Here is a 27,787-nt window from a genome sequence, read left to right as displayed (position 1 = left end):
CTGGAGAAAAACATTGCCCACCGGGCTTGACGAGGGTTCAAGCAATTTGCGGATTTAAGATAAAGCAGGTTCTTGTGGTCTGTGAAAATGGTAATGGGGTAATGGGCTCCTTCTAGAAGATATCGCCATTCTTCGAGGGCTAGTTTCATGGCGAGTAACTCTTGATCCCCGATGGTGTAGTTTTTTTCTGCAGGCAAAAACTTCCGGGAAAATAAACCACAGGAATGAAGTTTTTCATCTTCAAACCGCTGGGAAAGCACAGCACCGACACCTTCGGAGGATGCGTCCACCTCCAGGATAAATGGCCGGGTGGAATCCGGTTGCTTTAAGATGGGAGCGGAGATGAAGGCTTGCTTAAGGAGTTGAAATGCTGAGTTAGCTTCGACGGGCCACTTAGTTGGATCTGCTCCCTTACGGGTGAGAGCTGTAATGGGAGCTACCAGTGTTGAAAAACCTTTCACAAACTTGCGATAATAGTTGGCAAATCCTAGGAACCTTTGTATGGATTTTAAGGAAGAAGGAAGAGACCAATCAAGAATGGCTTGTAGTTTTGAAGAATCCATTTGAAGGCCTGTTCCGGAGATGATGTACCCCAGGAATGGTACACTTGAGACTTCAAACAGACACTTCTCTAATTTGCAAAAAAGTTGATTGGACCGCAACCTCAGAAGGACTTCCTTCACCTGGTCTCGATGAGTTTGGAGGTCTTGAAAAAAAATCAAAATGTCGTCCCAGTACACGACCACACTCTTGTACAAAAGATCCCGGAAGATTTAGTTGACGAAAAACTGGAAGACAGCTGGAGCATTACAGAGGCCGAAGGGCATAACGAGATATTCGTAGTGCCCATCCCTGGTGTTGAAGGCCGTTTTCCATTCATCGCCTGGACGGATACGAATTAAATTATAGGCCCCTCTTAAGTCGAGTTTGGTAAAAACTGTGGCTCCCTTGACTCTATCGAACAGCTCAGTTATGAGAGGAAGAGGGTAGCGATTCTTAATAGTTATTTCATTAAGACCCCGGTAGTCAATACACGGGCGCAGCCCACCGTCTTTCTTTTTTACGAAGAAAAATCCAGCCCCGGCTGGAGACATGGAGGGTCGAATGAAGCCTTTACTTAAGTTTTCTTTAATGTACTCCGACATAGCTTGAGTCTCAGGGAGAGATAGAGGGTAGGTTCGGCCTCTAGGAGGATTCTTCCCGGGAATCAGATCTATGGGACAGTCCCAATCACGATGGGGAGGTAATAGGTCTGCACTCTGTTTGCTGAAGACATCCAAAAACCCACCATAAGCTTTGGGCAGGTCAGTAGAATCCTGTATGACAGAAGATTGGACAGGTACTACCCGCTGAAGGCAGCCTTTGAAGCAATTGGAACCCCAAGCGGTTATTTGCATGGTGGTCCAATCAATTTGTGGTGAATGTCTCTGTAGCCAGGGTAGTCCAAGGACTAAAGAATGAGAGGCTTTGGGAATCACTAGGAAGGACAGTTGTTCGGTATGGAGCACCCCAATGGTAAGTCTAAGTGGTGCTGTACGATGGGTGATGGTTCCACTAGTAATGCGACTACCATCGATGGCGGTTAAAGTGATGACCCGAGGCAACGCTTCTATGGGGATTTGATGTTTCTGGGCAAAGTCCGTAGTGACAAAGTTCTCTGCTGCTCCAGAATCGAGAAGAGCTAATACAGCTTTGGATCCTCGGGGAAGCTTTAAGTGAGCCTGGATGGTGGAATCTGACTTCCTATGTGGTTCAATGGCAACTCCTAACTTAACCTCTCTGTCATAAGTTAGGAGGAGGCGTTTCCCGGACGAATTGGACGGATGGGACAGGATCTAACTAAGTGTTGAGGAGATCCGCAGTACATAGAGAGGTTCTATCTCTGCCTTTTCTGTCGTTCCTCAGCCGATAGACGAGAGCGGTTGACCTGCATGGGTTCTTCGCCCATAGGAGGAGAGGGTAAACAGGAAGCTGGACGTGGCCTTCCTCGGTCAAGTTTGCCTCCAAGGCACGCTCCCTGTGACGACGATCCACCTTGTTGCAAAGGGAAATTAAATCATCCAAATTGGTTGGAAGGTCACGGGAAGCTAGGTAGTCTTTGAGTCTTTCTGAAAGACCACTCCAGAAGGCAGCGATGCGAGCATCCTCGTTCCAATTGAGTTCTGAGGCCAGAGTTTGGAACTGGACTACATATTGACCGACGGTCCTGCTACCCTGACGGAGGCGTAGAATATCAGCTGATGCGGAAGTGGTTCTTCCAGGTTCGTCAAAGATCTTGCGAAACGTGGAAATAAATTCAGGGTAGTTGGAGAGCAAAGGATCCGATTTCTCCCAAAGGGGCGAGACCCAGTCGAGTGCTTGGCCAGAGAGCAGAGAGATGATATATGCCACCCTGGTTCTGGCTGTTGGAAAATTGGCAGATTGTAGCTCGAACTGGATTTCGCATTGGTTTAAAAAAAACCTTGCATAATTTGGGGTTGCCATCGAACTTGCTCGGAGGGGAAAGCTGAAGACGAGCAGTAGGTAGAAGCGGGGGAGCAGGTGACACCACAGGAGGAGAGGCGGCTTGGGAGCCAGCGGGAGCGGGATGAGCCAATAAGGACTGAATGTTGTCCAAGCATGACGACATATCTTGGATGAACTGGATCAACTGGGCCTGAGAGGTCTCCTGTCTTTCCAGACGAGATAGTACATCCTGAGAGGGATCTACCCCAGATGCTTGACCACTTGCCGAGTCCATCTGGCCAGTGCAAACTGTCACAATCGTGGGATTTAAAGACTGTGTTCCCCGACTGGGCCTTGGACCTGTATCACTTGGCGCAGACGCTCGCAGGAGGAAACTTGGTTTAATAAAGTTCCTCCGCATGAGAGGAAGCAGTGAACTAATAGGGAATTTGAGTACTGTTAGAAGTGGTGTGGTAGCTTGGAAGCCACTTGGAAAGACTGGATAGCCTTGTGTGGACGTTAGGAGCTGAGAAGCTACGTGGAGCGGCTGGATAGCCGTGGGTAGACGTTGGTAGCTGGGTGACTACGTGGAGCGGCTGGATAGCCGTGGGTAGACGTTGGTAGCTGGGTGGCTACGTGGAGCGGCTGAATAGCCGTGGGTAGACGTTGGTAGCTGGGTGGCTACGTGGAGCGGCTGGATAGCCGTGGGTAGACGTTGGTAGCTGGGTGGCTAAGTGGAGCGGCTGGATAGCCGTTGGTAGACGTTGGTAGCTGGGTGGCTACGTGGAGCGGCTGGATAGCCGTGGGTAGACGTTGGTACCTCGGTGGTTACGTGGAGCAGCTGGATAGCCGTGGGTAGACGTTGGTAGCTGGGTGGCTACGTGGAGCGGCTGGATAGCCGTTGGTAGCTGGGTGGCTATGTGGAGCGGCTGGATAGCCGTGGGTAGACGTTGGTAGCTGGGTGGCTACGTGGAGCGGCTGGATAGCCGTGGGTAGACGTTGGTAGCTGGGTGGCTACGTGGAGCGGCTGGATAGCCGTGGGTAGACGTTGGTAGCTGGGTGGCTACGTGGAGCGGCTGGATAGCGGTTGGTAGCTGGGTGGCTACGTGGAGCGGCTGGATAGCCGTGGGTAGACGGTGGTAGCTGGGTGGCTACGTGGAGCGGCTGGATAGCCGTGGGTAGACGTCGGTAGCTGGGAAGCTACGTGGAGCGACTGGAGCACAGTGGGAAAGCTCACTAGGAAACTAGTTGCACTGGCAACTTGTGTCAGCATTGGGGAACCTTATATAGTGGACGCTGGGAGCTGACAGGCTGAGAGAGAAGGTGGTAGTGTGTCACATGGGCAATCCAAGATGGCCGCGCCCATGGACCGGAGGACAGCGCTTCTCAGAAGAAGTCAGCGGGGACCAGCGACCAGCAGGAGCCAGCGTGGGAGCAGCAGAGCAGCGGGACCCTCCAGAGGACAGCGGAGACCGGCCAGAGAGAGAGGGAAGCAGCGCACAGCACGGGAGCCGGAAGACAGCGCGGGTCAGCACCCGCAAAGGTAGGAGACGGGGTCTGATTCTGGGGTCTCTAGGGTGGTGTGTGACAAGGACCTATTACGCATCCTCACCACCACTTGTAAACTCCTGTCCTTGTACATGTATCGAGAGTTATTTTTTAATGTAATCCACAGAACATACCTCTCCCCTCATAGACAATTTCTCATGGGGTTAGCCTCCTCACACAGGTGCTCAAAATGTCACAAAGATGAAGCCGATTTATACAGTTCATAATGGGATTTTGGTTACAGGTAAAACAGGATGCAGACGAGATTATTGTTCAATTTTTTCCCTTTCACGCCAACAGGGGCAATATTTGGGTTCTAATCCAGATCCAAACGTGTTATTGAGGGTAGCAAAAAAACTTTTCTTAACCCTTAGTTCTGCTGACAAAAAAAACACATCTTTCAGAACTGGATCCACCTGGGCCAGCTGGTATTTTCATTGCATAAAGAAAAATCTTAATTAAATTTTTTTTATGGATGGACTGGGTGGAGATCATGTTTGAGAAGGAAAAACGAGTGGGCTCTTTTTTTGGTGTTTGGGAGAGGTATATTGAAGCCTTACATCTTTCCTTTCAGATACGGATCCAGAGTAGTCTATGCTTGACCATATGGTATGAGATGTGGGTGCTAGAAGGATATCCCCCAATTGTTTTATAAAACAAATAATACAGCTATGTTTTTTTAAACTAAACAAGGGAAACGAGAATCACATTTCATTTTTGTTTTCTTTTTTTATTGCCTATGTTACAACATCAGTATTTTACTGTAATTATGTAATACTGCTTATTGTCTTTAATTCTTCATTTTCTTGTGAGGCCAGATGCCAAATTTCCTGAACCCCAAGAATCATGATATCCGTGGTCTTTACTAGCCCACTTTTCCTGAGAGCAAGAAGTGTTTGTCGGTACTTGGTTACCCTCAGGACTTGGGCATGTAGTAGTAGGGGCCTATTCTAATACTGACCGTGTTGCTAATTATATATAGAAGATGCAGATCATGTTGTGTACAAGAAATGCAGGGACTCACACAGGTCCCATGTAAAGTCAGCAGCCTCCAAGGAGTGATCAAAAACTAAACCTCCAGTCAGAGCAGGCAGTGGTCCAGAGCGTATTCAGGCTCAAAGCAGGGGTCAGGGCCAGCAATGTTCCAGAGAGTAATCCCAATCCAAGCAGAGGTCAGAGCCTGAATGTAGCAAAAATACAGCAGGTATTAATATCATAGGTGAAAAAAAAATCTTTCAAATATATATATTTTTTTCTAGAGTTTCTAGAGCAGGGCACCAGATAGTAAAAAGGGAACTTTTGCGCACACCTACGGCGCATGTTCCAAAAAAAAGAAAATGGCAGAACTACTGAAACAGATGGCGTGGAGTCCCCAGCCAGCCCGCCTTCTGTGTCTCCCCAGCCAGCCCCCCTTCTGTATCTCCAGCCTTCTTGTTGCTCCAAATCCTACTCCTCTCATGATGTGGATCCTTTCTTCCAGTGTCCCGGTGTGACGTCACTCGCCGGGTCTCCAAAAGAGAAAAAAAACTTTATTGCACGACTGCAGTGGGTGGACGGGCAGCGTGTGGGGCTACTGGCGGGCAGCAACAGATCGGCAAACAGGGCTAATGTTACAACCCACAAACTGCTTGTCCTGTCACTCAGTCTAGCGAGGCATCTATGCTTAAGGGGCGATCGCATGCACTGGTTCGCGCATGCGCACTGTGATGCATACGCATGCACACATTGCCATCATCGGCTGGCTGCATGCGAATGCATCCTAGCGAGTCAGTCTGAATTGGGCCCTTAGATCCGATCGGGCAGCTCTGCAGCACAGCTTCTGCGCAAGTGTAGAAGCTTAGTGACATTTAAAAAAAAAAGCCACAGCAGCTCCTCCCATAAGCCTTTGCGGAGCCCAGGTCCGTCAGTCAACACTGACTGCCCTGCCTTCAGCCCCTCCGCGGCCCGCCTCTAGCCTATTACACAGGCACACAGTCAGCAGACGCAGCACAGTGCTGCTAGGTGCCAAACAAGAGGAGGCGGTGGCAGCTGGCAAATATAACTGTGTTTCATCACTAGGCTGGCACCAACAGAAAAATATCTATTATAAATAATAAAGTAGATTTCCAGGGTGGCGGCACTCCCGAACAAATCACACTCAGATCATGTTGTTAAAATATAACGTTTCAGCGCTTTATACAGATTAAGAACAAAATTACTCACCCTCTTAATGACCTAAGACCCTCTACGATGCTGGACGCCGCGTCCTCGTGTCCGTCGTGTTAGGCCCGTCCCCTCAGATAAAATATATCCCAGAATGTCAGCACTGTCTGACAATGCTCTTTATGGACAAAAAGGTGAGAGGGCGTCTTCCTAGGAGCCTGTTCCTCTGATGACAGATTTGACTAGAAAGATCTGTCATCAGAGCCGCCCTAATCTCAACAGGGAATAATAGGTTCATTTTCAGAGACAGCATATTCCTGTAAAATGCTTTGAGATAAAGCATCACTTGGTGTTCCTGAATAATGCACTATATTTATTTCTAAAAACAAATCTAAAAACAAAAAAGCCTGTCAAGGATTCAAACTTTGGGTATGGGGGGTGAAGGCCTCCACTCTTCCGCAAGCTCAGCTTTACCCAACTGTTCCCAGTTCCTACATCTTTGCTGAAGAAAATGTACTTGAAAAGAATGTGCAAGTATACAATTTATTATCCCTGATACAATTTTGGGGAAGAACTGTATGAGCACAACAAGCCGTTTTTAGGGGTTTATTGCAGGGTGGACAACCAGCCACCAGTTTGCCACAATGTTCGGATACTATTGGATGTCAAGCTATGTAGGTAATTATTTATGGTGTGCCTTTGATATGAGAAGTGTAGCCTTGGTTGGAAGGCTTGGAGAACTATGGGGACAAGGACATTGTGGAGTAGCGGGCTTCTCATGCACTGAATAGCATTGAAACAGGAAATAGAAAACTGTTGGGACGGGTGGTTTATTTTTTGTACCTTAGTTGCTCCACTTTCTATATGTGGCATTGTTACTGTGCCGTCTGACTTGTCTCCTGCTTTGTTCCTCCTACTAGAACTGGCTATTTCCTGCCCACCAGCAGACCTGACCTATTTTTGTACCTCTGTCTTGCTGCCTTCCGCACTTTCACCCCATACAAATTGTTAGGTGGTTTCCCATGCTCAACTGCAAGGCTAGGGGTCTGCGTCGCTACACAGACTGTACTGTGAAAACAGTCTCATGCAGGGGCTGCCGCATATGTAAATATTACAGAAAAGAAAATATTCCCATTTTCTTTTACAGCATTGCAAAACTCATTGGATTTTTGTTTTTAGCAATATCTGATCTCTATATCTCCTAATAATCAAAAGGGTAAAATGTCTCATGAGGGCCACAGATAACATGTGCCTTATTTATAGCTGAAATAAATCATGGCAGCGAGGAAACTTTGGGGCTTTTTATTCCATTCTTTAGTGTGTGCAAAACTTATTTATTATCAGTTATTTATATAGGGCACATATTTCGCAGCGCTGTACAAAGGATTTTCTCATCAGTCCCTACCCCATTTGAGCTTACGACCTATGGAGCTGATTCAGACACGGACCCTATTTTTATTATTTACGCAGTTGGCCGATCGTTGCGGATCTGCGCATGAACATGAGCCGCACTGCGCATGTGTAGAGCTGAGATGCGATTTCACTTGCAGTGCCCCAAAAGCTGCAGCATGATTGACATGCTGCTGACGCGTGGGGGTGGAGATGGGCAGCGTTCCAGAAAACGGGCGCCCTTTTTTGGGGGTGCCGAAGTCCGTGGCTGCACCCATGGAAACCACTTCACTCGCTTCGGCAGCCTGATTTCACTAGGCATCCTGAGTAACCTGAGGGTTACTTAGATGCCCAATGGTCACGCAGTTGATCCATTGCTGGGTCTTTGGATGAAGCAGCTGATCAGAGAAGCAGCAGTGGGCGTATTTTTACTTAAGACGACGCCTACAGCTTTTGCATGTTTTATGTATAGCAATCATCTCTGAATAGAGCTCTGTGGGCCTGATTCAGAGCCGAACGCTATTTGCGGACGGACGTTCTGAAAAAAGGGCCGGATATTTAAATGAAGTGCTTGCTCTTTGCGGTCTGTTCACGCCTCTATGTCTGAACGAGCGAACAAAACATGCGGTTGCTATTTTTAAAAAAACGCCCCCTGGCCGCTCGCATCATACGTCATCTCCGCTATTTATTAGATTAATCGAGTACATCGAACGGCGTCTGAACTGCTCGCTATTCTTGTGGTAGCATTTTCCTACCGCAATCATGCGAGCAGTTCAGGCTAAAAAACAACAAAGTGACGTGGTCAGTGACGCTTCTTTGTTAATTATGCACACCCTTAAAATGCCCGTTTTGACCGTTTGGCACGCCTGCGTTCAGATCTCCACTCCCCGTTTTCAAGCACCTTACCCTGTTACCACCCACAAACGCCTCATCCTGTCACTCAAATTAGCAGGCATTCGCTATATTGCGAGCACACGATTTCTGACCGCACTGACTGGTTCGCGCATGCGTACTAAAACCCATGCGCAGATGTGCAAACATCGCTCCGAACGAACGAGCGGCCGCTTACGAGCGGCTCTGAATCAAACCCTGTGTTCCTTACCACATGTATACACACAAACACACTAGGGTTCATTTTTTTAGGAAACAATTAACCTATCCGTATATTTTTGGAGTGTGGGAGGAAAACATGCAAGCACGGGGAGAATATAAAAAACTCCACACAGTTGGGGCCATTTTATTACATTGTAATGGAGTTTATCTAGAAACCTGCATCTTCACTTTATTTAATAAAAATAAAATTGTCTTACCGTATATACTCGAGTATAAGCCGAGTTTTTCAGCACATTTTTTGTGCTGAAAAAGCACCCCCTAGGCTTATACTCGAGTCATGCCCGCATGGTACGCAGCTGAGTAGCGTACCATGCGGGCCGCGGTGCAGACTGTGTCTCTGTGACACAGCTGCACCGCGTGTGTAGTGCTGACCGGAGCCGGCAGCTGTGTGTTTGTTGTAATCAGCAACCGATGAGAGTCTGTCAGACTCTCATCGGCTGCTGCTGCTCCCACTGCGGGAGCCATCTTCCGGCTCCCGCAGTGGGTAATGGGAGAGACGTCATGACAACGTCTCTCCCATAATGCAAAGCGGCCGGAGGAGCTGATGGCAGCGGCGGGACCAGGAGCGGGGTTTCAGGTAAGTGTTTTTTATTTATTTTTATTAGGACTACTGGGGGCACTACCAGGGGGGATTACTTCTGGGGGCACTACCAGGGGGGGATTACTTCTGGGGGCACTACCAGAGGGGGATTACTTGTGGGGGCACTACCAGGGGGGGATTACTTGTGGGGGCACTAACGGGGGGATTACTACTGGGGGCACTACCAGGGGGGATTACTACTGGGGGCACTACCAGGGGGGATTACTTCTGGGGGCACTACAAGGGGGGATTACTTCTGGGGGCACTACCAGGGGGAATTACTTCTGGGGGGATTACTACTGGGGGCACTACCAGCTGCTGCATTTCCCACCCTAGGCTTATACTCGAGTCAATAAGTTTTCCCAGTTTTTTGGGGTAAAATTAGGTACCTCGGCTCATATTCTGGTCGACTTATACTCGAGTGTATATGGTACTTATTTGGTCATAGTACTAAAGGAAGAAAAAGAAACGTTCTTTTAACAAATGACCCAACCACACATGTTCAATGCAAAATAGCTATAACAAGGAGTATCTGGGACTATCCTTCATTGTCTGCCATTCACATGTGGCTAAATACCTGTGATTAGCTGGTGGTGAATGGGAGTGTGAAGGAATCTTGGGCCTGATTCAGAGCCGCTCGCTAGATGTGATCGCTCGCACGATGTGTATGCAAATTGCATAGGCAGTGTTATCACACAGCAATGCATTAGCACGCCCAGTATTTCTTAGAGAGTGATAACATAGTGTATGCAGACACCCACCAGCCTGTTTTAAGACGCCCACTTGTGTACGTCATGTCCAGGAAGTGTATGTAACCATCGGTACATCGGGTAACATCGGATGCTTTCACAGTGCTTGAGGTTGACCATACCCTGCCGCAAGCACTGCGAGCCCTTCAGTGTAAAAACAAGCCAGGTGACGTGTAATATGATGCGGTCTTATAATTATAAACACCTCTAAAACGCTGTTGAGATTCTCAGGCACGCCTGCGTTTGCACCTCCACTCCCCGTTTTTAATGGCCAGTCCCTGTTACCACCTACAAACGGCTTCCCCTGTCACTCACTCTGCTGGGCTGTCTATGCGCAGCGAGCGAATGCATTGCGAACTTTCGCTAAGATATGCACATGCGCCCTGCGATGCATGCGCACAATGCATACCATCGGCAGCAGCGAGAGTACGTGTCTTAGCGAGCGGGTCTGAATCAGGCCCCTTGTCTCTCATTATCTCCCATCTGTCACTTTTAATGTGAAGGTGGATTTTGTTTTATGGGTAGGTTTAGGTTTACTTAGTTTCATATTTGGACTATGATGGCTCAAGAAAGAAGAAAATAAGATTTTAAAGTGGTGAATTATCGGTTTTTTGGGAGTAATTTATTTGAGTAAAGTTAATTTGTAAATTTTTTTTTTTGGGGGACCCTTATTTGTTGTAATGGGCCTACTGTGGTGGCAAAGTTGCCACTCCAGGGGTCCCAATGCTGTTATTTGCTACAACCAAGGGGGTGTTTAGTAGCCTCTCGTACGTGCACTGCCTAGCCATAGGGACAGCTTTCACAATCATAGGGGGAACCTTAAGTGCTATTCCAATTATAAGAGCCAATCCAGGCTATTTAGGCAGGGTTAGTGTTTGGAGAGGCAATGCGGACTCTTTGTAATTGACTTTTATTGCACAGTGTACTGTGTATTCAATCATTAGCAGTAAAGGACCTGAACCCCATCTCTGTTTGAGCTGGTGCAGATCTCAAGTCCTTTACAGAGAAGGATTGTATGTTCATGGCAAGCAACAAGCCTGAAAAGTGCTACATCCTTCTCATTATCTTCTAATGTTTTTGCACTGAAAAACACGGTGCTCTCGTACCTTCTTCCGCGCTTCAATGGAAACTCCCTAAATTCTTTGGCTGTCCAAACTACTGATTCTCCTCAAGTGCAGCTATTTCGCTCCACTACCCCGCACTCAATGGATATTTGTGCAAGTTAAAGTGCATAGCAAAATCTGAATTTGTATTGCAGAGCAGCCTTATTCCCTTGTTCCTATTAGCTTCCTTCTATGCTTTTCAGTCATGCATTGATATGATCTGATAGATTTGTTTTTTTTCATTAACCCTGGAGTAAAGCTGGGTACACTCTAGAGCAATGCTGTTTCAATCTGGCCAAATCGGAACGACAAATCGTGCAGTGTGTATGTACGATATGCCCACTCCCGCGGTCGCATGCAACGTCGTCCGGTTTGAAGTGCTGCACATGTTCGGATAAGCTTTGCGGGTGAGCACATAAAAGCCAACAGCTTAAAATGACCTGAAAGTGGTGCTTGGGCTGTATGAATTCAGCACGAATCACCACCACTAGATAACTGGGAGATTGTACATGTCAGGGTCACAAAAACCATTCCAGCTTTCCTGTAGGACATAATGGGTGACCGAATGGCTTCATATAAATTGTATGTTTCCATAGTTGATTTTCTTCCCTTTTCTGAATTTTGATTCAGTAACTTTCTCCTAAACCGTTTTATTCCATGTTCAAGTATGTGTGTTATAGCAGGTCCTGCAAGTTCTGCTCTGTCTGTACCATAACAAATTAAAATACTTGACTTCCTAACAAGGTCACTGCATTAAGACCGGTTACTGTAGCTTAATGTGTGCTTCCTGCTGATGTGTTTCAGCATTGCTTCCTGATTCTCAAGTTGCAAGAAAATAGTCACACCTCAAAAAAAGTATATTTACACAGGTCTATGGTATTCTTTTGCTGCAGACCCGTCTTTATGCTAATGGTGCAGCCAATTCTGATCATACTGAGTCTCCCACTTGCAGTAGCGCTAATCCGTCTCGCTGCATCTTTATATGCATCATTGAAACTTGCACACCAGCTCTATGGAAGGTGCAAGTTCTCCATCTGAACATGGCATCCTGTGTCAGCGCACCTGTTTCTTAGATGCATCCAATATCCGCTACACCCCCGTGTCTGGCTAGCCAACCCCCCCATTCCCTCTTAGGAACGCCCTCTGAATCCACAGCTCTTGCGTCCAAATTCGTCCTTCGTCTCCCTGCGGTAACCAATCAGGACACATGCACAGCGAGACTAGAACGCATGCGTAGTACTTAGAACATTCGGCCAATTGCATGCACTTAAAGTCCATCTCTGAATCAGGCCTTATATTCTTATTATTATCCTTTATTTATATGGAGCCACAAGGGTTCCACAGTGCCTAACAAAGTACATATACAAATAAGTGAACAAGAAGCCACTGACTTATAGTACAATACAATGCAGAACAAGGATATGGTTTATACACATTGCTGCATTAGCGATTATAACACTCAAAAATAAGCAACAGGGCGTAAGAAACAAAGTGTTAGGTGCCCGTGTGGGGAGTAAGGTGCAGATGAAAGTATAAGTAAGGAGAAGCACAATATGGTAGAGGGCCCTGCTCGTGAGAGCTTACTATATCTGCTGGGACCGTGGTATGTCATGTCATCATTCGGAATGTCGACAGTCAAAGTGTTGACACGTTCTTATTATATCATCATAGACGTTATGATAACATGTCGAGATAACCAACATTGACATGTTCACAGTTGGCATGTCGGCTTTTTTTTTTCACTCTTTGAGTCCTAACCCTAAATTTTGTAAATTGACTGTTGACATGGACAGTGTCATAATGAATATGTCCACATCATGACAATGGGCCTGATTCAGCAAGGATCGCAGTTGCTAATACGCACGCAATTGGGCGATTGTTCCGTACTGTGTATGCATCACAGTGCGCGAACCTGGACTGGACTGCGATGGCAGCGGCTACGCAGAGTGATTTGACAGGAAGTGCCGTTTGTGGGTGGTGACGGGAGGTGGTTGGCGAAATGCAGGAATGGCAGTGTGTTTCAACGCCATTGCATGGGCGCGCATAAATGCCCTGCGCAGCCTGAGGCCTGATAGCGTGCGATGAAGTTAGCAATTCCTGAGTAAGGTCAGAGCTTGTGCAGGTGTACGTGAGGCTGCGATGGTCCTCCATTGTACCGGTGGTTTTGCAGTCTTGCTAAACATTACGGATGTGTGTAAGGTAAGGTGGGCGTCCTTATGTAGTGCTGTGGCGGCATAGCGATCGCAATGGATTAGCATAGTATACAGTTGAACTGCGTGCGTAATCGCTATTGCATTTGCAGTTGCAATCCACAATCAGGCCCAATGTCAACATATCGACATTCAGAACATGCCGACATTCCAATGTCAACATCATGACTGGATACCTCTTCGGTATATGAATAGGGTTTTATGCATGGACTGAATATGAATGGTGTCCACCATAAGACTTTATCCTGGATTGTATATGGTAATTGGTATTTAAGTAATATGCATTCAAACTGATTGCTGTACTTTATCCATCTATAAAGGAACAAGGTTGCTGTAGCCATTCAGTTTGCATCTGGTGCCTGAGAAATACAGTGGTGCTTCTTTAAAGTTTCCAGTTTATTGAGGAGATGCAAAATATAATTTTATGTGATTATTTGACATTTTCTCCCATAATTCTGTATAATTTTAGAAGATTATAACAATGTAAAATAGTTTCTTATAGAGATCTGTTTTCGTGTATTTACTATATGGGGAACACATTGCTCTATCACTGAATGACTTATTTCTAGATTTCAGAGAGGACATCCTGTGGAAGTTCCCCAGGCTTAACACAGTTTCCCAAGGCAAATTAACGGTAAAAAAAGGTTGAAAAACATTTATAGTCATGTTCTGTGCTACTGATGGAAGCCAAAACCCTGTGAATCATTTTGGTCATTGAAAAGGAACTATACTTCCTACTTACCCTGCTAGGATTTCATGTAGTAGCGTGGGATGCTGAGAACAGAAATGACAAGTTGGCTAAATTAGTCTTAAAGAGTTAAGGCACAGACGAGCTGCATAATATGCTGGTCATTTGGGCATTGTAATTGTAACATATTGCCAAATTCTATGGTCTACACCAGGCATGTCAAACTCAAATACTAACCAGGCGGAATATTCAAGGTCTAAGGACCTCATTCACACGAAGCGATCGGACGAAGCCAGCGATGGTTTTTTCAACTGCGCATGCGTGTACATGGCAGTGCGCGTGCGCAAGCCTGTCTTTCCGACTGCAATGCTCTTGCTCGTTAGTCACTACGAGGTCGTAGCTGTGATTGACATTTTGTGCCGTTTGTGGGTGGTTACAGGGGAAGGTGCTTGTGAACGGGGGTGTGGTGGTGCGCACGCAGGCGTGGTTGACCTTAAAAAGGGCGTTTTAAGGGCGTGCATATATTACTGAGCGAGTCATCACACACGTCATCTTGCTGCAATAACGATGCTACTGCTCGTAGTGCTAATGGTAGCCCAGGGTCTACCTTAAGCATTGCGAGTGCAGGCGATGGTTTCTGCCTCAATCGATGTCTGTAACAGGTATTAATCGTGCTGACGTAGGTTGCCGCCTGCGACCGACTCTGAATTAGGCCGTAGAGATAGGAGGTGTGCTTTCATTGTTGTGGGTAATTCCGCGCTTATGATGTGAGTTGCGATTGAGCGCTCGTTTTGCATATTCTCGATCACTTTGGGTGCGACCAATCGCTCCCGAGCGACCGCCTTTGAATGAGGGCCTAAGTATGTGGGCCGCAAGAAAAAAAAAGTCTTTTATGCCATTTTTTAAAGGTTTATTATTAATAAAAACGAATTCAGTGCCCCTTATGCAATGCCCCCTGTATTAGAACCCCTTCTGCAATGCCCCCTGAAGTTGTGCCCATTATGCAATACCCCCTGTATTAGATCCCATTATGCAATACCCTGTATTAGAGCCCCTTATGCAATGCAACTGCTGTTGTGCCCATTATGCAATGCCCCCTGGATTAGAGCCCATTATGCAATACCTTGTATTAGAGCCCCTTATGCAATGCCACTGCAGTTGTGCCCATTATGCAATGTCCCCTGTATAAGAGCTCCTTATGCAATGCCACTGTAGTTTTGCCCATTATGCAATGCCCCCTGTATTAGAGCCCCTTATGCAATGCCCCCTGTATTAGAGCCCATTATGCAATGCCCCCTGTATTAGAGCCCCTTATGCAGTGCCCCTTGTATTAGAGCCCCTTATGCAGTGCCCCCAGTAATACCCCTAGTAGTGCCCCTTATGTTGTGCCCCTAGTAGTGCCCATTATGCAGTGCCCCCAGTAGTGCCCCTTATGTTGTGCCCCCAGTAATGCCCCTACTAGTGTCCCTTATGCTGTGCCTTCTCCCAGTGTAGAACAGGTCCCACTGCAGTACTTACCTCGCGTCACGCTGGCCGCTGGGCACCGCTCCCGCTGACTGGATCTAACTAAATCCAGCAGACGCAGGCTCTTCTCATCGCAGGTGACGTCACCCATGCATCCGCGAACTGCATCACTGGGAATGCTGGCATCTGAAGTCATCAGAGGCTTCTTTTGTCTCCGCTTCAGAGACCAGCGTTCCCAGTTTTAAATACAGTAAACACTGCCGAATTGGAGCTGAGCTCTGATCGCGGCAGGGGTTTGGGCTGCATGATATTTGTATTTGGGCCCACACAGTCTGGCCGCAGAAAATTTTTATTTGGGCAGCATGTTTGACATGCCTGGTTTACACTATTAATTATTCTTCTATGTCACCTGACCCAGTGTGCAGGTTCACAGCAGCCCTGTATTTAGAGCTCAGAACTTTGACACCTTAACCACCCTGTCACACAGTACTATGGGCCTCATTCAGAGATGTACACTAATGTCATTGCAGCTATGATCCTATATGCAGTTGCTGTGCGAAAATATGCAAATGTTGCAGACAGCGTAGATTGTATTGAGACGCCCACCTGCGGCTTTGCAAATCAAAGCATCTGCGTACAAAGCCGCAGTTCTGTGTAACCCTATGGTACTCCGAATGGGTGCAGGAACTGAGACGCCGGAGACATTTTTATTGCAGTTTGATCACATCATCTGTGCACAAGCATGGATATCCTTAAACCTGGACTGTTAGGGTTCATTGAGGACCGAGTTTGGGAACCCCTGATTTAGGTCCTACCCAAAGACCAAAGAGAGATACAGAGGAAAATGTGATGTTGACTGGTGCTGAGGTGGAGTTTAGAAAATAGAAAAGATGATGTCTCCCATGACATGAAATAAAATGGAAATTTATAATTATATATTTGTTGCGGATGGTATTACAATATTGTGATTTCCATTTTATTTCATGTTATTGGAGGCGTCATCGAAAGCATCGTAAAGACTATTAGGTGAAGAGTTTATTATTATTATTCACTCTTAAGGATTCTATTTTGTAAACTCCGCCTCAGCGCTAAATATTGACTGTCACCATATATTTATTATACTAGCAAATAAATATTCTTAATATTAGAAGTGATTATAATTTCTAATACAATTTGTACCCCAAATAAATTGCACAAGCTATGCCCCCAAATTAAATTATGTCCACCCAAGTTTAACATATCTTTTACTAGTGGTAGGTAGCACAAACGTATTCAGAAGATACCTGGTGCCCCCATTTTGAACCCATCTGTGAGTTAGGAAGATGTGGAGAAAATGTATAACAGGAAAACACAATGTAAAAATCATACTAACAAATAAGCTCTTCCTCAAGTCTCCCGATTCCTGCGTTTCCCTTCTCCCTATATACTGGCATGTACCTACTAATAGCATAAATACAGCCTCCAAATGTTTCCACTACTTTCAGATTGTTACAAAATTGTCGTGATCCGCAGGGAATACAAACAAAGCAGTAGGCAACAACATAAAAAACTTAGAACGTAAAGACCTCTTATAAACTATCCTACCACTGGTATTATACTCCAGTACGTTTCTCCCAAATGTTCCCTACTGCTTCACCCCTCTGCTGGAGAAACGGTGGCCTCTGAGGAACCATCCCCATCTGACCCATGCACAGTAGGCTGGTATGCTATACCTGCCACTACCCTCTCTTGCTTATAAAAATTGTCTCACTCGTCTTACTTCCTCTTTTTATTTGTCTGTTTATGTGAGTTCTCCAAATAAAGAATTAATATGTCCCATCACTACTAAAACGCTATTTAAAACTCTCATTCTCTGTAACTACATTGACTTCTAGCATTTATAGGAAAATTCTACAATATTTTCGATATAGGTTACCTATCTTATTGGGTGGTCGGACTCTGATACGGGTGGTCGGACTCTGATACTTGCCCAAATGTGGTGCGCCTGTGGCTGCATTTGTTATTTTTGGGAATGTACTTACATTAGGATCCTCTGGTGGCAGGTATACCAATATGCCTACACATATTTGGTGATTTATTTTCCCCTGTCTCCGGAATGGACCATGTAAGGGATAGTCAATACATCAAGAAAGTAGCAAACGTTTGTCGGAAGCTGCTTGCAAAGGTGCTCTGCATATATGGGTACATGACCAACCGTCTACTCTAAAACTTGTGTATACAAAACTTTTAAGCCTATCGCATGGGACGGGTGGAATCCTCTCTCCATAAAGAGCAGCAGATTAGGGGATTTATTGCTGTTTGGGAAAGCTTCATTAATTCTCTGCCTCCTGTCTCCAAATTATGGTCCAATCCTGTTTCAAGTTCACCACCTGTTAGGAAACAAAAATACTCTTGGGGAACCCACCAATTGATCTTGTTATTGGAGGGTCCCCATAGGAATATGGTTTATACATTTCTCCTTATATTACCTGAGGCCTCCTCATTCGTATTACTATTTTGTGTTTGGCTGATTGTCATTACGCTTGTTATTACCAGCCATCTAGACCTCTGTGTTCGGGCGTTTCATTGTTTCTCTATACACTCAGCTGTGTTTACGATTGCATTTAGCCTCTGACTCTTTGTACATTATCCCCATACTTTTCGGCATGTGCACAGTATTATTTGTGTTTACTATGATTTGGACATTTGGTTTGTTTGTATTTTGTATTCTTTCCAACTACAAAATAAATACTATATATAAAAACATCTAATAGATGAGATTCAATAATAGTCATTATACCATATTCCATATTGCTGATCATATATTGGATTAAAATATAAAATAATTGTAATGCAAGTGTCTTCCTTTGCAGTTGTTTCAACTGAATTTACAGTTATTGCATACAGATGTGTCCTCACTCGTCTTTGATGCAGTCGCGTCAAACAGCCCCTCTTGGCGCGCCTGGTCCGTGAGACTGTGCTAGCGCCGGGTGTATTTTTTGCGTCTTTATTTGCTGAAAATACGTCTAAGGGCTGTATTCAATTAGAGGTGAAATAATCTTGCCGTTGTTTGAAAATCGCCCGCGCTTGGCCGATTTAGGGACGATTTAGCCAACGATGGCAAAAAAACTAACGTTTTTCGACTAAAAACTGGAGAAAACTTTTCTCCAGCCTAGGGCAGGTGAAAAAATTAGCAAAATCCCTATTTTTGGGTAAAAATGTGGGTATTTCTTACAGAACCCTTTGGACAGCCCCCTAATGATATTTTAGCAAACAAAAAATTTGTTAGTTGCGTACTTTGGCGAAAAACAGTCGCTGAAATTTCGGTAAAAAAAAAAAAAATTTTCCCGTGAAAAATGCATTTAATGTATTGGGTCTGGTATTTCGGAGGGCCATAAGGATGCGCCAAGTGTTTTAAACACATGTGGCTGGCAACGGTGGTTTTTTAAAACCGCTAAAGAAACCGGCGCCAGCCACGTGTGATGTTTAAAACACTTGGCGCATATTTATGTCCCTCCAAAATACCAGCCCCAGTACATTAAATGCATTTTTCACAGAAAAAAATATAATTTTGACCGAAATTTCAGCGGTCGTTTTTCGCCAAAGTACGCCATTTCCGAAAAAAATTAATTTGCTAAAGTATCATTAGGGGAGCTGTTCAAAGAGTTCTGAAAGAGATCCCCACATTTTTACACAAAAAAATATGGATTTTGCACATTTTCCCCCTTTTTTAAAATGGAGAAAAGTATTCTCTATTTTTACATGAAAAATCGGCGATAAATTATTGCAGAGGCAATAATATCTCCAAAAAAAGGTGATATTATTGCGGCTAATTGAATACGGCCCTAAGTCGCAATGTGATGCAACTCGGATGCACCAGGAGACTCTACTGATTGTCATATGTGTCACTTATAGATCTGAGTCCATAAACAGAACTTGGCATGGAAAAAAGCTGTGGCCTCTGCATCGTAGCACTTAGGGCTTCATTCAGAGGCGGCCGTACGGTCTACGACCACTCGGCCGCCTCGATGTTTGTCCAGTGCGCATGCGCACGAGGGAGCCGGCTCCTTCGTGCGCATGCGTGAGACCCGCTACGACCGACAGCGCCGGTCGTAGCGGGTCTCTTTCCAAAGGGGGCGAGCTGTCGATGTTGATTGACAGCTCGCCCCGTTTGGAAGGCGGGCCGGGGGGGTGGCAGCCCAAACGGAGGCGTTCCCATGGGAACGCCTGCTGTTTGGGGGAGGCCCCACTGACATCACTAGTGATGTCAGTGGAGAGCTTCCGGCTCTGACAGAGCCAGAAGCTCTCCGGGGCTTACGACAAGTGAGACCCTACCCTAGGGTCTCGTCGTAAGCCCCGATGGTCGCGATGGTCTATGACGATCGCGACCATCACCCTAGCGGTCGTTAGAGCTGTGGGTGTAAACCCACTGCCTAACGACCGAATCAGAGGCGGCCGGTCAGGATGCAAGCGGCCGCCCAGTTTCTGAGCGACCGCTTGCATCATCCGACCGCCTCTGAATGAGGGCCTTAGTCTCTCAACCAGCAAGTAAAGTGCTACAATGCAGCGGCCACAACTTTTTTCTACACCAAGTTCTGCTAGATACCATTCCCGCAAAATAAGACACCCGATGCTAGCAGAGTTGTATGGGCCCTGACGGCTCACCCTTGCCAGGCATAGTGCGTTGCTTGGCTTATTGAGGCTAGATGAGCAAGGACACATCTGTACAAAAGGTGATCACAACGTCCCCGTTCAGCTTGCAAAGTAACAATAGGATTAACCAGGCTGTAAGAATCTTATCAACCCGTATTCATTATTTTATCTGCCATTCATCAAATTAAAAGATTTGAATATAAAAATGTGCTAAAACCGGAAACACCGATCAGCTAGTTCAAGAATGGATCAAAAGTTTCCAAAGTGCAGTTTTTCTCTATATAATCACTCCACCTAGTCTAATAAAAGGGTTAGTGGCTTATTACTGGTTTAAAGTGTGCTCCAGTATCCTGCCTTTTCTCCTTAATATCTTTGATTTCATTGTGAATTTCCCCTTTGACCATAAATATTAACCTTTTGCTCTTGTTAATTTTCTCCAACACTTTGTATAATTACCCGTTTCCTATTATTTTTGTCTGTCCTCCTACAGCTTCTGGATGTGGTCTCTTCCCTAGCTGCAAAAGGAAACCGTGTCCTCGTACTGGGTAGAAAACACATGTTAATCAATACCAAGCAATGGTTAAAAGAGGACATAAAACACTTGCAGAAATGTGCCGATTGCTTTTTCCTTGATAATGTGTGAGTACAATTTATTTGCTACAAATATGTCCCCATTTCTTAGACAATTTGGTGCATAATTGGCTTGTGAACTCCTTTTCATTCACAAGAGATCATTTACTTAATATTGTGCTTTTCTTTATAATTGCACAAACGCCAAGTAGGCAGAGTGCTTAAAAGTGTACAGTTGGTGCCACATTTGTTTTTATATTTTTGCTAGGTAGTATCTATGATTTTTCTGATGCGCCTCTTCCGTTCTGAACTGTATTTAAAATGTATCTTCTGGTTCCTTCATTTAACATAAATGTGTCTTCCTTTTAATTTTGTACCCACTGGAAAGTATTCAATACATGCTAGCGCACTGTTGGCCGTTTGGTTATGTTACACATAATTCCATTGCTGACGGTTTAATTGTTCAATAATTATTGTTTTTGAAACAGTGAGCAAGGACATTACATGACATTTTGAAGACTGTTCTACAGATAACTTTGTAGATAATAAGGAGTTTCCCAAAGCATCCAATTCATATTTTTGCTAAACTCGTGGTTGCCATGGCCGATAGAACCTTCTGTTATCTGTACAACACAGGGTGCAGGATGTGCGGGGCACACAAGCCCCTGGGTCAAGAGGGACCCATACCACACACCCTGCACCCATATTTTTAATACTTAGCATCTACGTGGGACACTGGTATTAAGTATTAAAAATAGGGGTGCAGGGTGTGTGGTATGGGTCCCTCTTGACCCAGGGGCTCGTGTGCCCCGCACACCCTGCACCCATATTTTTAATACTTACCTCTCCAGTGTCCCACGTCGACGCTCTGAAAATCGGTGACCATTGCATGCAAGTAGTCAATTGGTATGGGATAAATTAAACTGCTTGGGCATTTTAAAGGGAGAACTAAATTTACAATTTAATTTTTCATAGATGAAGCTTTAGACAGTGGATAATAAGTTGTGCTGATGTAGGACAAAAAGCTCAAATCTCAAAGCATAGCATTTCACATATGCTTGCTGTGTCATCACTGATCATGTCTCAGTGAGTATCTGCCACCGCTTTGTTCAGAACCTATTACCTAGGAAACTGAAGGGCCTGTAACACACTCTGGTTTTGCAGTGCCACTGAGTGAAGTATAGAAATATCCCCCTTTCCTAGCAGATACTGTGTACTTTCACCAAGGGTATGAGGCACATTGGCTCTGATTCTGAGTCACAGGCTATGCCGATATTTATGCAGTTGGCAAATGTTTTAAGTTACCACACTGAGAAGTAGAGTGAATTTGGGCCCATGGAGTGTGGGTATTCGTGGGCATTCCCAGGAGGTAAAAGGCGGGTATCCAGGCAGATACGGGCGTGTCGCTGACAGCGTCTCATATAGGAGGCCATGTTCATGTGGAAAAACTGTAGCTGCCATAGGGCTGTTTTAGGTTTCGATGGTGTGTCCGATGGTGCACCGAGACAGGTTTCCACAGCCACAAGACGCTGCAAGTGGGCGTTCGTCAGGAAATTAGCAAAAGACACGGCTGAGGCAAAAGATGCAGCCACTTCTGTGTCCAACTCAGAATCGGGACCATTTTATGATTTTTGTTTTTTATCTTTTAAAGCTTGCTATGTAGGTCACTAATGTACGAGATTTGTTGGATGTGGTATGAAAAATCGACAGTAAAAAGGTTGGGTCAACACCAAAAGGTCGACTGGGTCTGTATTTTGACAGCCAATAGGTTGACATGGTCATTAGGTCGTCCATCATTCTGTAGACGGGATGTAGTCAGCATCCCCGCAGTTAGGATGCCGATGGTCACAATACCCACATTGGCATCCCGACTGACAGAATCCCGACAGATTGCGGAGGTAGGTATTGGGGTCAGGAGATATAGGGTTAAGCACTAGGAAGAGGGTTAGGGTTAGGCTGCGGGACAGGAGTGGTAGGGTAAGGATTATAATGCTTACAAAAATCTGTGGGGATTCTGACTGTTGGGATACCGCTGTTGGTATTCTGACCATCAGGATCCCATACCCAACACCTGTAAACATGTAAAGGGGTATGTGCTCCGCGCTAAGTAAATTAGCTGCTGCGTTTAGAAGAGGGATAGCGATAGGTGTGTTAGGAGCGCTTGTAATGTGTGTGTGCAATGCTGAAAACACAAAAAAAACTTGTAGCAAAATAATAAAAATAAGACAATATGATTATAGCCTTTTGAGCAAGGTGCTGGGACCCGGATGGCGGGAAGTGTAGGTGGAGTGTTGCCGTGGAGGATGGTGACTTCAGCTCGATGTTCCGAGATGCAGGTACACTATACTCACTAACTTTACCTATTCCTACCTGTCTCCTGGCAGTAGATGTGTACGATTTGTGTACGATTTCCCTTGAAACTCTCCCCGGCAGCTCTGCACACGATCTCCACACAATTTGGCATCCAATCTTCATACGATCTCTCCTGCATCCAGACTTTCACAGTGCATCGTGTCCTAGATTGTCAGATCTGCCCTACTGCACGGCAGATCTGACGATGTGATGTGCGACCAGCGGGGACTCGCATCGTGATCGTGAGTGGGAACTCACGATTTACTCAGGATTTGGCCATATTTTACACGATCTGTCGTTCCAATGTGTCGGAATCGGCCAGATCAGGTAAAATATCGCTATGTGTGTGGCCAGCTTTAGAAAGAATTTATAGACATGTATTTAGGTTGGCACGTTTTGTTTACATCTAACACTAAACCTAACCCTAAAAATCATGAAAAAAAACCATATGTCTACGATGAGCACTGTCGACCTAAATACATGTCTACAGACTGATGGTCAACCTAATGACCATGTCGACCATTTGACTGTCAACATTCAGAATGTGTTAACCTTCTGGTGTCTACCTTCTGAATGTCGACCTTTGTACTGTTGAGCAATCCACCAGGCACTGATTTGTTAGGTATTAATGTGTGCCAAACAAATTTCATTTGGTTTAAACATGTGTTTGTGTCACACCTGAATTGCACAGATCATTGGATGACCCTTTCCTGCTTTATGCCTGCCTAAGCTCTGGAAGTCACTGCTGCTTTCTGACCAGAGACCTACTAAGGGACCACAAAGCCTGTCTGCCTGATCCTGAATTGCAGAATCTCTTCTTCAAATGGCAGCGTGGACACCAGCTGGTGCTTCCGTCTTCCGCACAGGACGTTTATCTGTGGGTAAGATGAACATACTAGACTGTAAAGCAATTAATCATTCTTTACAAATTATTCAGTTGTATCACTGGCGTGTACTACACTGGTGTAAGAAGAAGCCTGTTCATCAGTTTAGTACCAAATCCTCAAAGTAAGTGTATTCATACATATGCATGGATGTTATAAGGATAAGAAATGATAGGTAAACATGACAAAAAGCATAGAAAAATAAACTGGGGTAACTACCGCACTGGTATACCGGCAAACACTGCTGTATCCCATAGCAGGTAACTAGATTCTGCAATTTGCAGTACAGTTTTAAGACTGAAAGCTAACATCTGATTGGTTATAGGACTGTTCGAGACACTTGTGTCAGGTAAAACCCAATGCTCCATTCACTGGCCAGGAAAGAGGGTGGGCGACTCGTAAGCCTGGTTACTGACAGTTTGAGTGAAGAAGAGGGAAAGGAAGTATACTGCATGCCAGTCACCCTCAGTCTTAATAAGTGATTGCAGGAAGGCGCACAGGAGACTCTCTTCGCCACGTGCTGCTTCTGTTCCTTAAGGTCTATGACAGTGACTGGACCATCAATAATCAGACAGTACAAGTGTCTCCTTTGTTGGCATGAGGGAATGAAACACTGTTACTTACAGATTTTATTTTTATTATTATTATTATTATTATTATTATTATTATTATTTAGTACAATTCCTTGAGAATCAGTTTTTATGAATGTCATGCCTTCTTGACGGGAGACTGAATGTGGAGCTTTATTTTCTTAAAATAACGTGGCACTATGGCGTTCCTTCACTACTGTTTTTTTTAGGAAGAGGCTTTTTCTTTTCTTTTTTTTATTATTTAGGGTAGACTACATGACAAATTATTTTAAGTGCTCTTGATAAAAGCCAAGACTTCCCTCATTGTGGTGTTGGAGCAGTAGCTACAGCAGTGGTTTCCAAACTGGGTGCCACGGGTTGGTGGCCTAGTACAAAATACAATTATTTTTGGTCAATGTGATAGGCAAAACCAGCGCTGGTGGCAGCCAATCATAAAATATGTGAACATGAACAAGAGTTCATCCAATCCTCTTCATTTGGCCACACTCAGGAACTGATTCAAATATGTACGTAAACCCGATAGTGCAGAAAAAGTCCTGCGTGTTAGCACGTAGTGCCCCCAAGCTGCAGGATGATTGGGGGTGGTGCTGGCCTGCATTTCCAGAAACAAGGGAGGTGCAGAGGTCAGGGTCTGTGTCGGAGGACAATTTCCTGGCCTCACAAGAGGACAGGAGGCGGCCAGTCTGAGTAAGCTTCAGCTTGCTCAGATGGTTGATGTCGGAAACATTTCGACGGTTGTTGAATCCATGGTGCATCTTCGGACGTAGCACTCGATCTGCGATGCCGGCAGGAGGCGACTTTTTCCCTCAGACACCACCTGCAGGGATTAGCATATAGTTGTACGGTACTGCACAGGCGCTTTCCTATGGCTATGCAATACCGTACACACCTTTATCTCTTTTGTAGACTCAATTATTATTTTTATTTTATTATTTAGCTTTAATGTTCGTTTCCCATATATAACGATATACTTTAAAACTTTTACAGCCATTTCTTTTTCTCTTCCCCTACAGCCAGTCCAGTGCTATGACACAGTCGTGCAGACCACAGATGACTCCTGGCACATTCCATATGATGAGGCCGGGGTGAAGAGAGCTACTTATGAAGTGCCCAACACTTGGTTATGTCTAAAGAAGACACACTAGGAGTACACTGTCCGATTATGTACTCGCTTGACGCATTCTGGAATTACTACACCTTATTGTGTACATACTGCAATATATTTTAGGGTTTATTTGATTATCATTTTCTTTTTCTCCTAATGAAAATGTTCATATTTTGTAAACCCAAGTGTATTTTTCATGAAAACAAGACCATTAAATTTGTCAGCAACTTGAAGAACTAAGTGGCTAGAATTGTGCATGAATACTGATATTTTGCTATCTCACAAACACATAGCTGTTGTTACATTTCATATTGGCATGGTGGCTGCTTAGTTGTGTTCGGAATAATCATGAGAAATTCAATATCTGTGGAAACAGCAGCTAGAGAGGGCGATATACACGCACGAGGCTGCATGTTATCCCTACAGTATATACCTACAGCTTATGTTAGATACACTCTGTTAGAGAGCGTTTATGAACATGGAAAAAGAAATGAAAGAAGTAGGGAGCTCAATTTTAATAAACGATTATCTGGACCTATGAAGTCTAGGTTACTAACAAAAACAAATGTAAACTTTTCCTTTAAAGCAACAGAATGATTTGGCTGCACACTAAAAAAAAACCACTTTCCTTAAATTAGTATTTAAAAAAATCAAATATATATTTAAAATTAGTTGCATATAATTACATTCCAATATTACACTTGGGGTCTGATTCTGAAACAGATGCAGCCGCGAATCAGCTCCAGTATGTTTAGTATAGAAATATATATGGCTTTAAGTAAAGATAGATACCCCTCTCCAGAGTGGTGATCGAATAATATATTTTGTCTGTTTAATTTTTATTATACATTTATCACACATTATTATTTTTATTATTATTATCCTTTATATGGCTCCACAAGGGTTCCGCAGTGCCTTATAAAGTACGCAAACAAGAAAACCATGACATATGGTGCATACATACGGTCAGATTTTCCTTCAGATCTGTACAATAACTATTTAAAAAATCGTTCAATCATTCATATCTGAAGGAAAATATGACATATCTGACATGTTTGTCAGATGAACGATGCGCGTTCCCACTTGCCAGATAACGATATCTGACATCTGATGTGTTTGCAGTCAGATTTGGACGATTCCATTCATTTTAATACAGTCAGAAATTGTTCAATCGTTCATCTGACAGTGTGTATGCACCAATACAGTACGAAACAATGCAGGACAAGGTTGCTTACGCCCTGCTGCTCGTTGAGTGTTATGATCGCTAACACAGCAATCTCCACAATCCAGTTCTTTGGAATGCCGTTACACCAACACAGCGAGAGATTTAAATCAAAATGATTGTATTGCAACAGAATGCTACAGCCGTTGCCTTTAAAACATTATTCTTTCCTGTGAAATGTGCTTGGCTCATTCCTTCTACAATTGAAGAACATCCTGTAATTATTCAGAACAAAGTAAAGAACATTTCGACCCTCATGCATTCTTGTGTATTCCATACAAAAGAAGGATACTAAGGCCCTCATTCAGAGCCGCTCGCTATTTGCGGTCGTTCGTTCTAAAACAAGGGGTGGCTATTCAAATGAACCGTTCGCTAATTGCGGTCTGTTCACGCCTCTAAGTCTGTAATTTTGAAAAATACGCCCCCTTGCCGCTCGCACCATACGTCATATCCACTATTTATTAGATTAATCGAGTACATCGAACAGCGTATGAACTGCTCGCTATTCTTGTGGCTGGTTTTTTCAACCGCTATTTTGCGAGCAGTTCTGAGTAAAAAAAAAACAAGTGACGTGGTCAATGACGCTGCTGTATTAATTATGCACTCACTTAAAACGCCTGCATTCGAATTCCACACCCCCGTTTTCAAGCACCTTCCCCTGTTACCACCCACATACGCCTCCTTCTGTCACTCAAAATAGCAGGCATTCGCTATATAGCGAACAAACGATTTTCGGCCGCACTGACTGGTTCGCGCATGCGTATTAAAATCCGTACGCATGCGCAGATGTGCGAACATCGGTCAGAACGAATGAGCGGCCGCTTACGAGCGGCTCTGAATCAGGGCCTAAGGGCAGTACACATTATTCTAGTACAGCGAAGGAGGCACTTGATTACGAATTAAACTCAATTTATTTATCTGCTTATTGTAAGAGAAGAACATAAATCTCTGCAGTTAACTGAATAGCTGCTATATATGGTGGTTAAACTAATAAGAAAATC

General features: G+C 44.7%; 1 protein-coding gene across 2 annotated transcripts in view; it reads left to right on the top strand.

Moving 5' to 3' along the window:
• PRORP (protein only RNase P catalytic subunit) overlaps positions 1-25,804 on the top strand; it is a 187,591-nt gene extending 161,787 nt beyond the window's left edge. For both annotated transcript variants that reach the window (XM_088470307.1, XM_088470306.1), the window contains 3 exons: positions 20,554-20,702; positions 23,677-23,866; positions 25,473-25,804. In XM_088470307.1, coding sequence (XP_088326433.1) covers positions 20,554-20,702; positions 23,677-23,866; positions 25,473-25,604 — 471 coding nt within the window. In that variant the 3' untranslated portion in view covers positions 25,605-25,804. The remainder of the gene's footprint in view (positions 1-20,553; positions 20,703-23,676; positions 23,867-25,472) is intronic.
• The last annotated feature ends 1,983 nt before the right edge of the window (positions 25,805-27,787 follow it).

The sequence above is a fragment of the Taudactylus pleione genome, unplaced genomic scaffold, assembly GCF_031769625.1.
Source record: "Taudactylus pleione unplaced genomic scaffold, aTauple2 ptg000096l, whole genome shotgun sequence".
NCBI classification, from domain to species: Eukaryota; Metazoa; Chordata; class Amphibia; order Anura; family Myobatrachidae; genus Taudactylus; species Taudactylus pleione.
The sequence above is the reverse complement of the archived record's forward strand: the minus strand, read 5'-3'. Positions and strand labels throughout refer to the sequence as shown.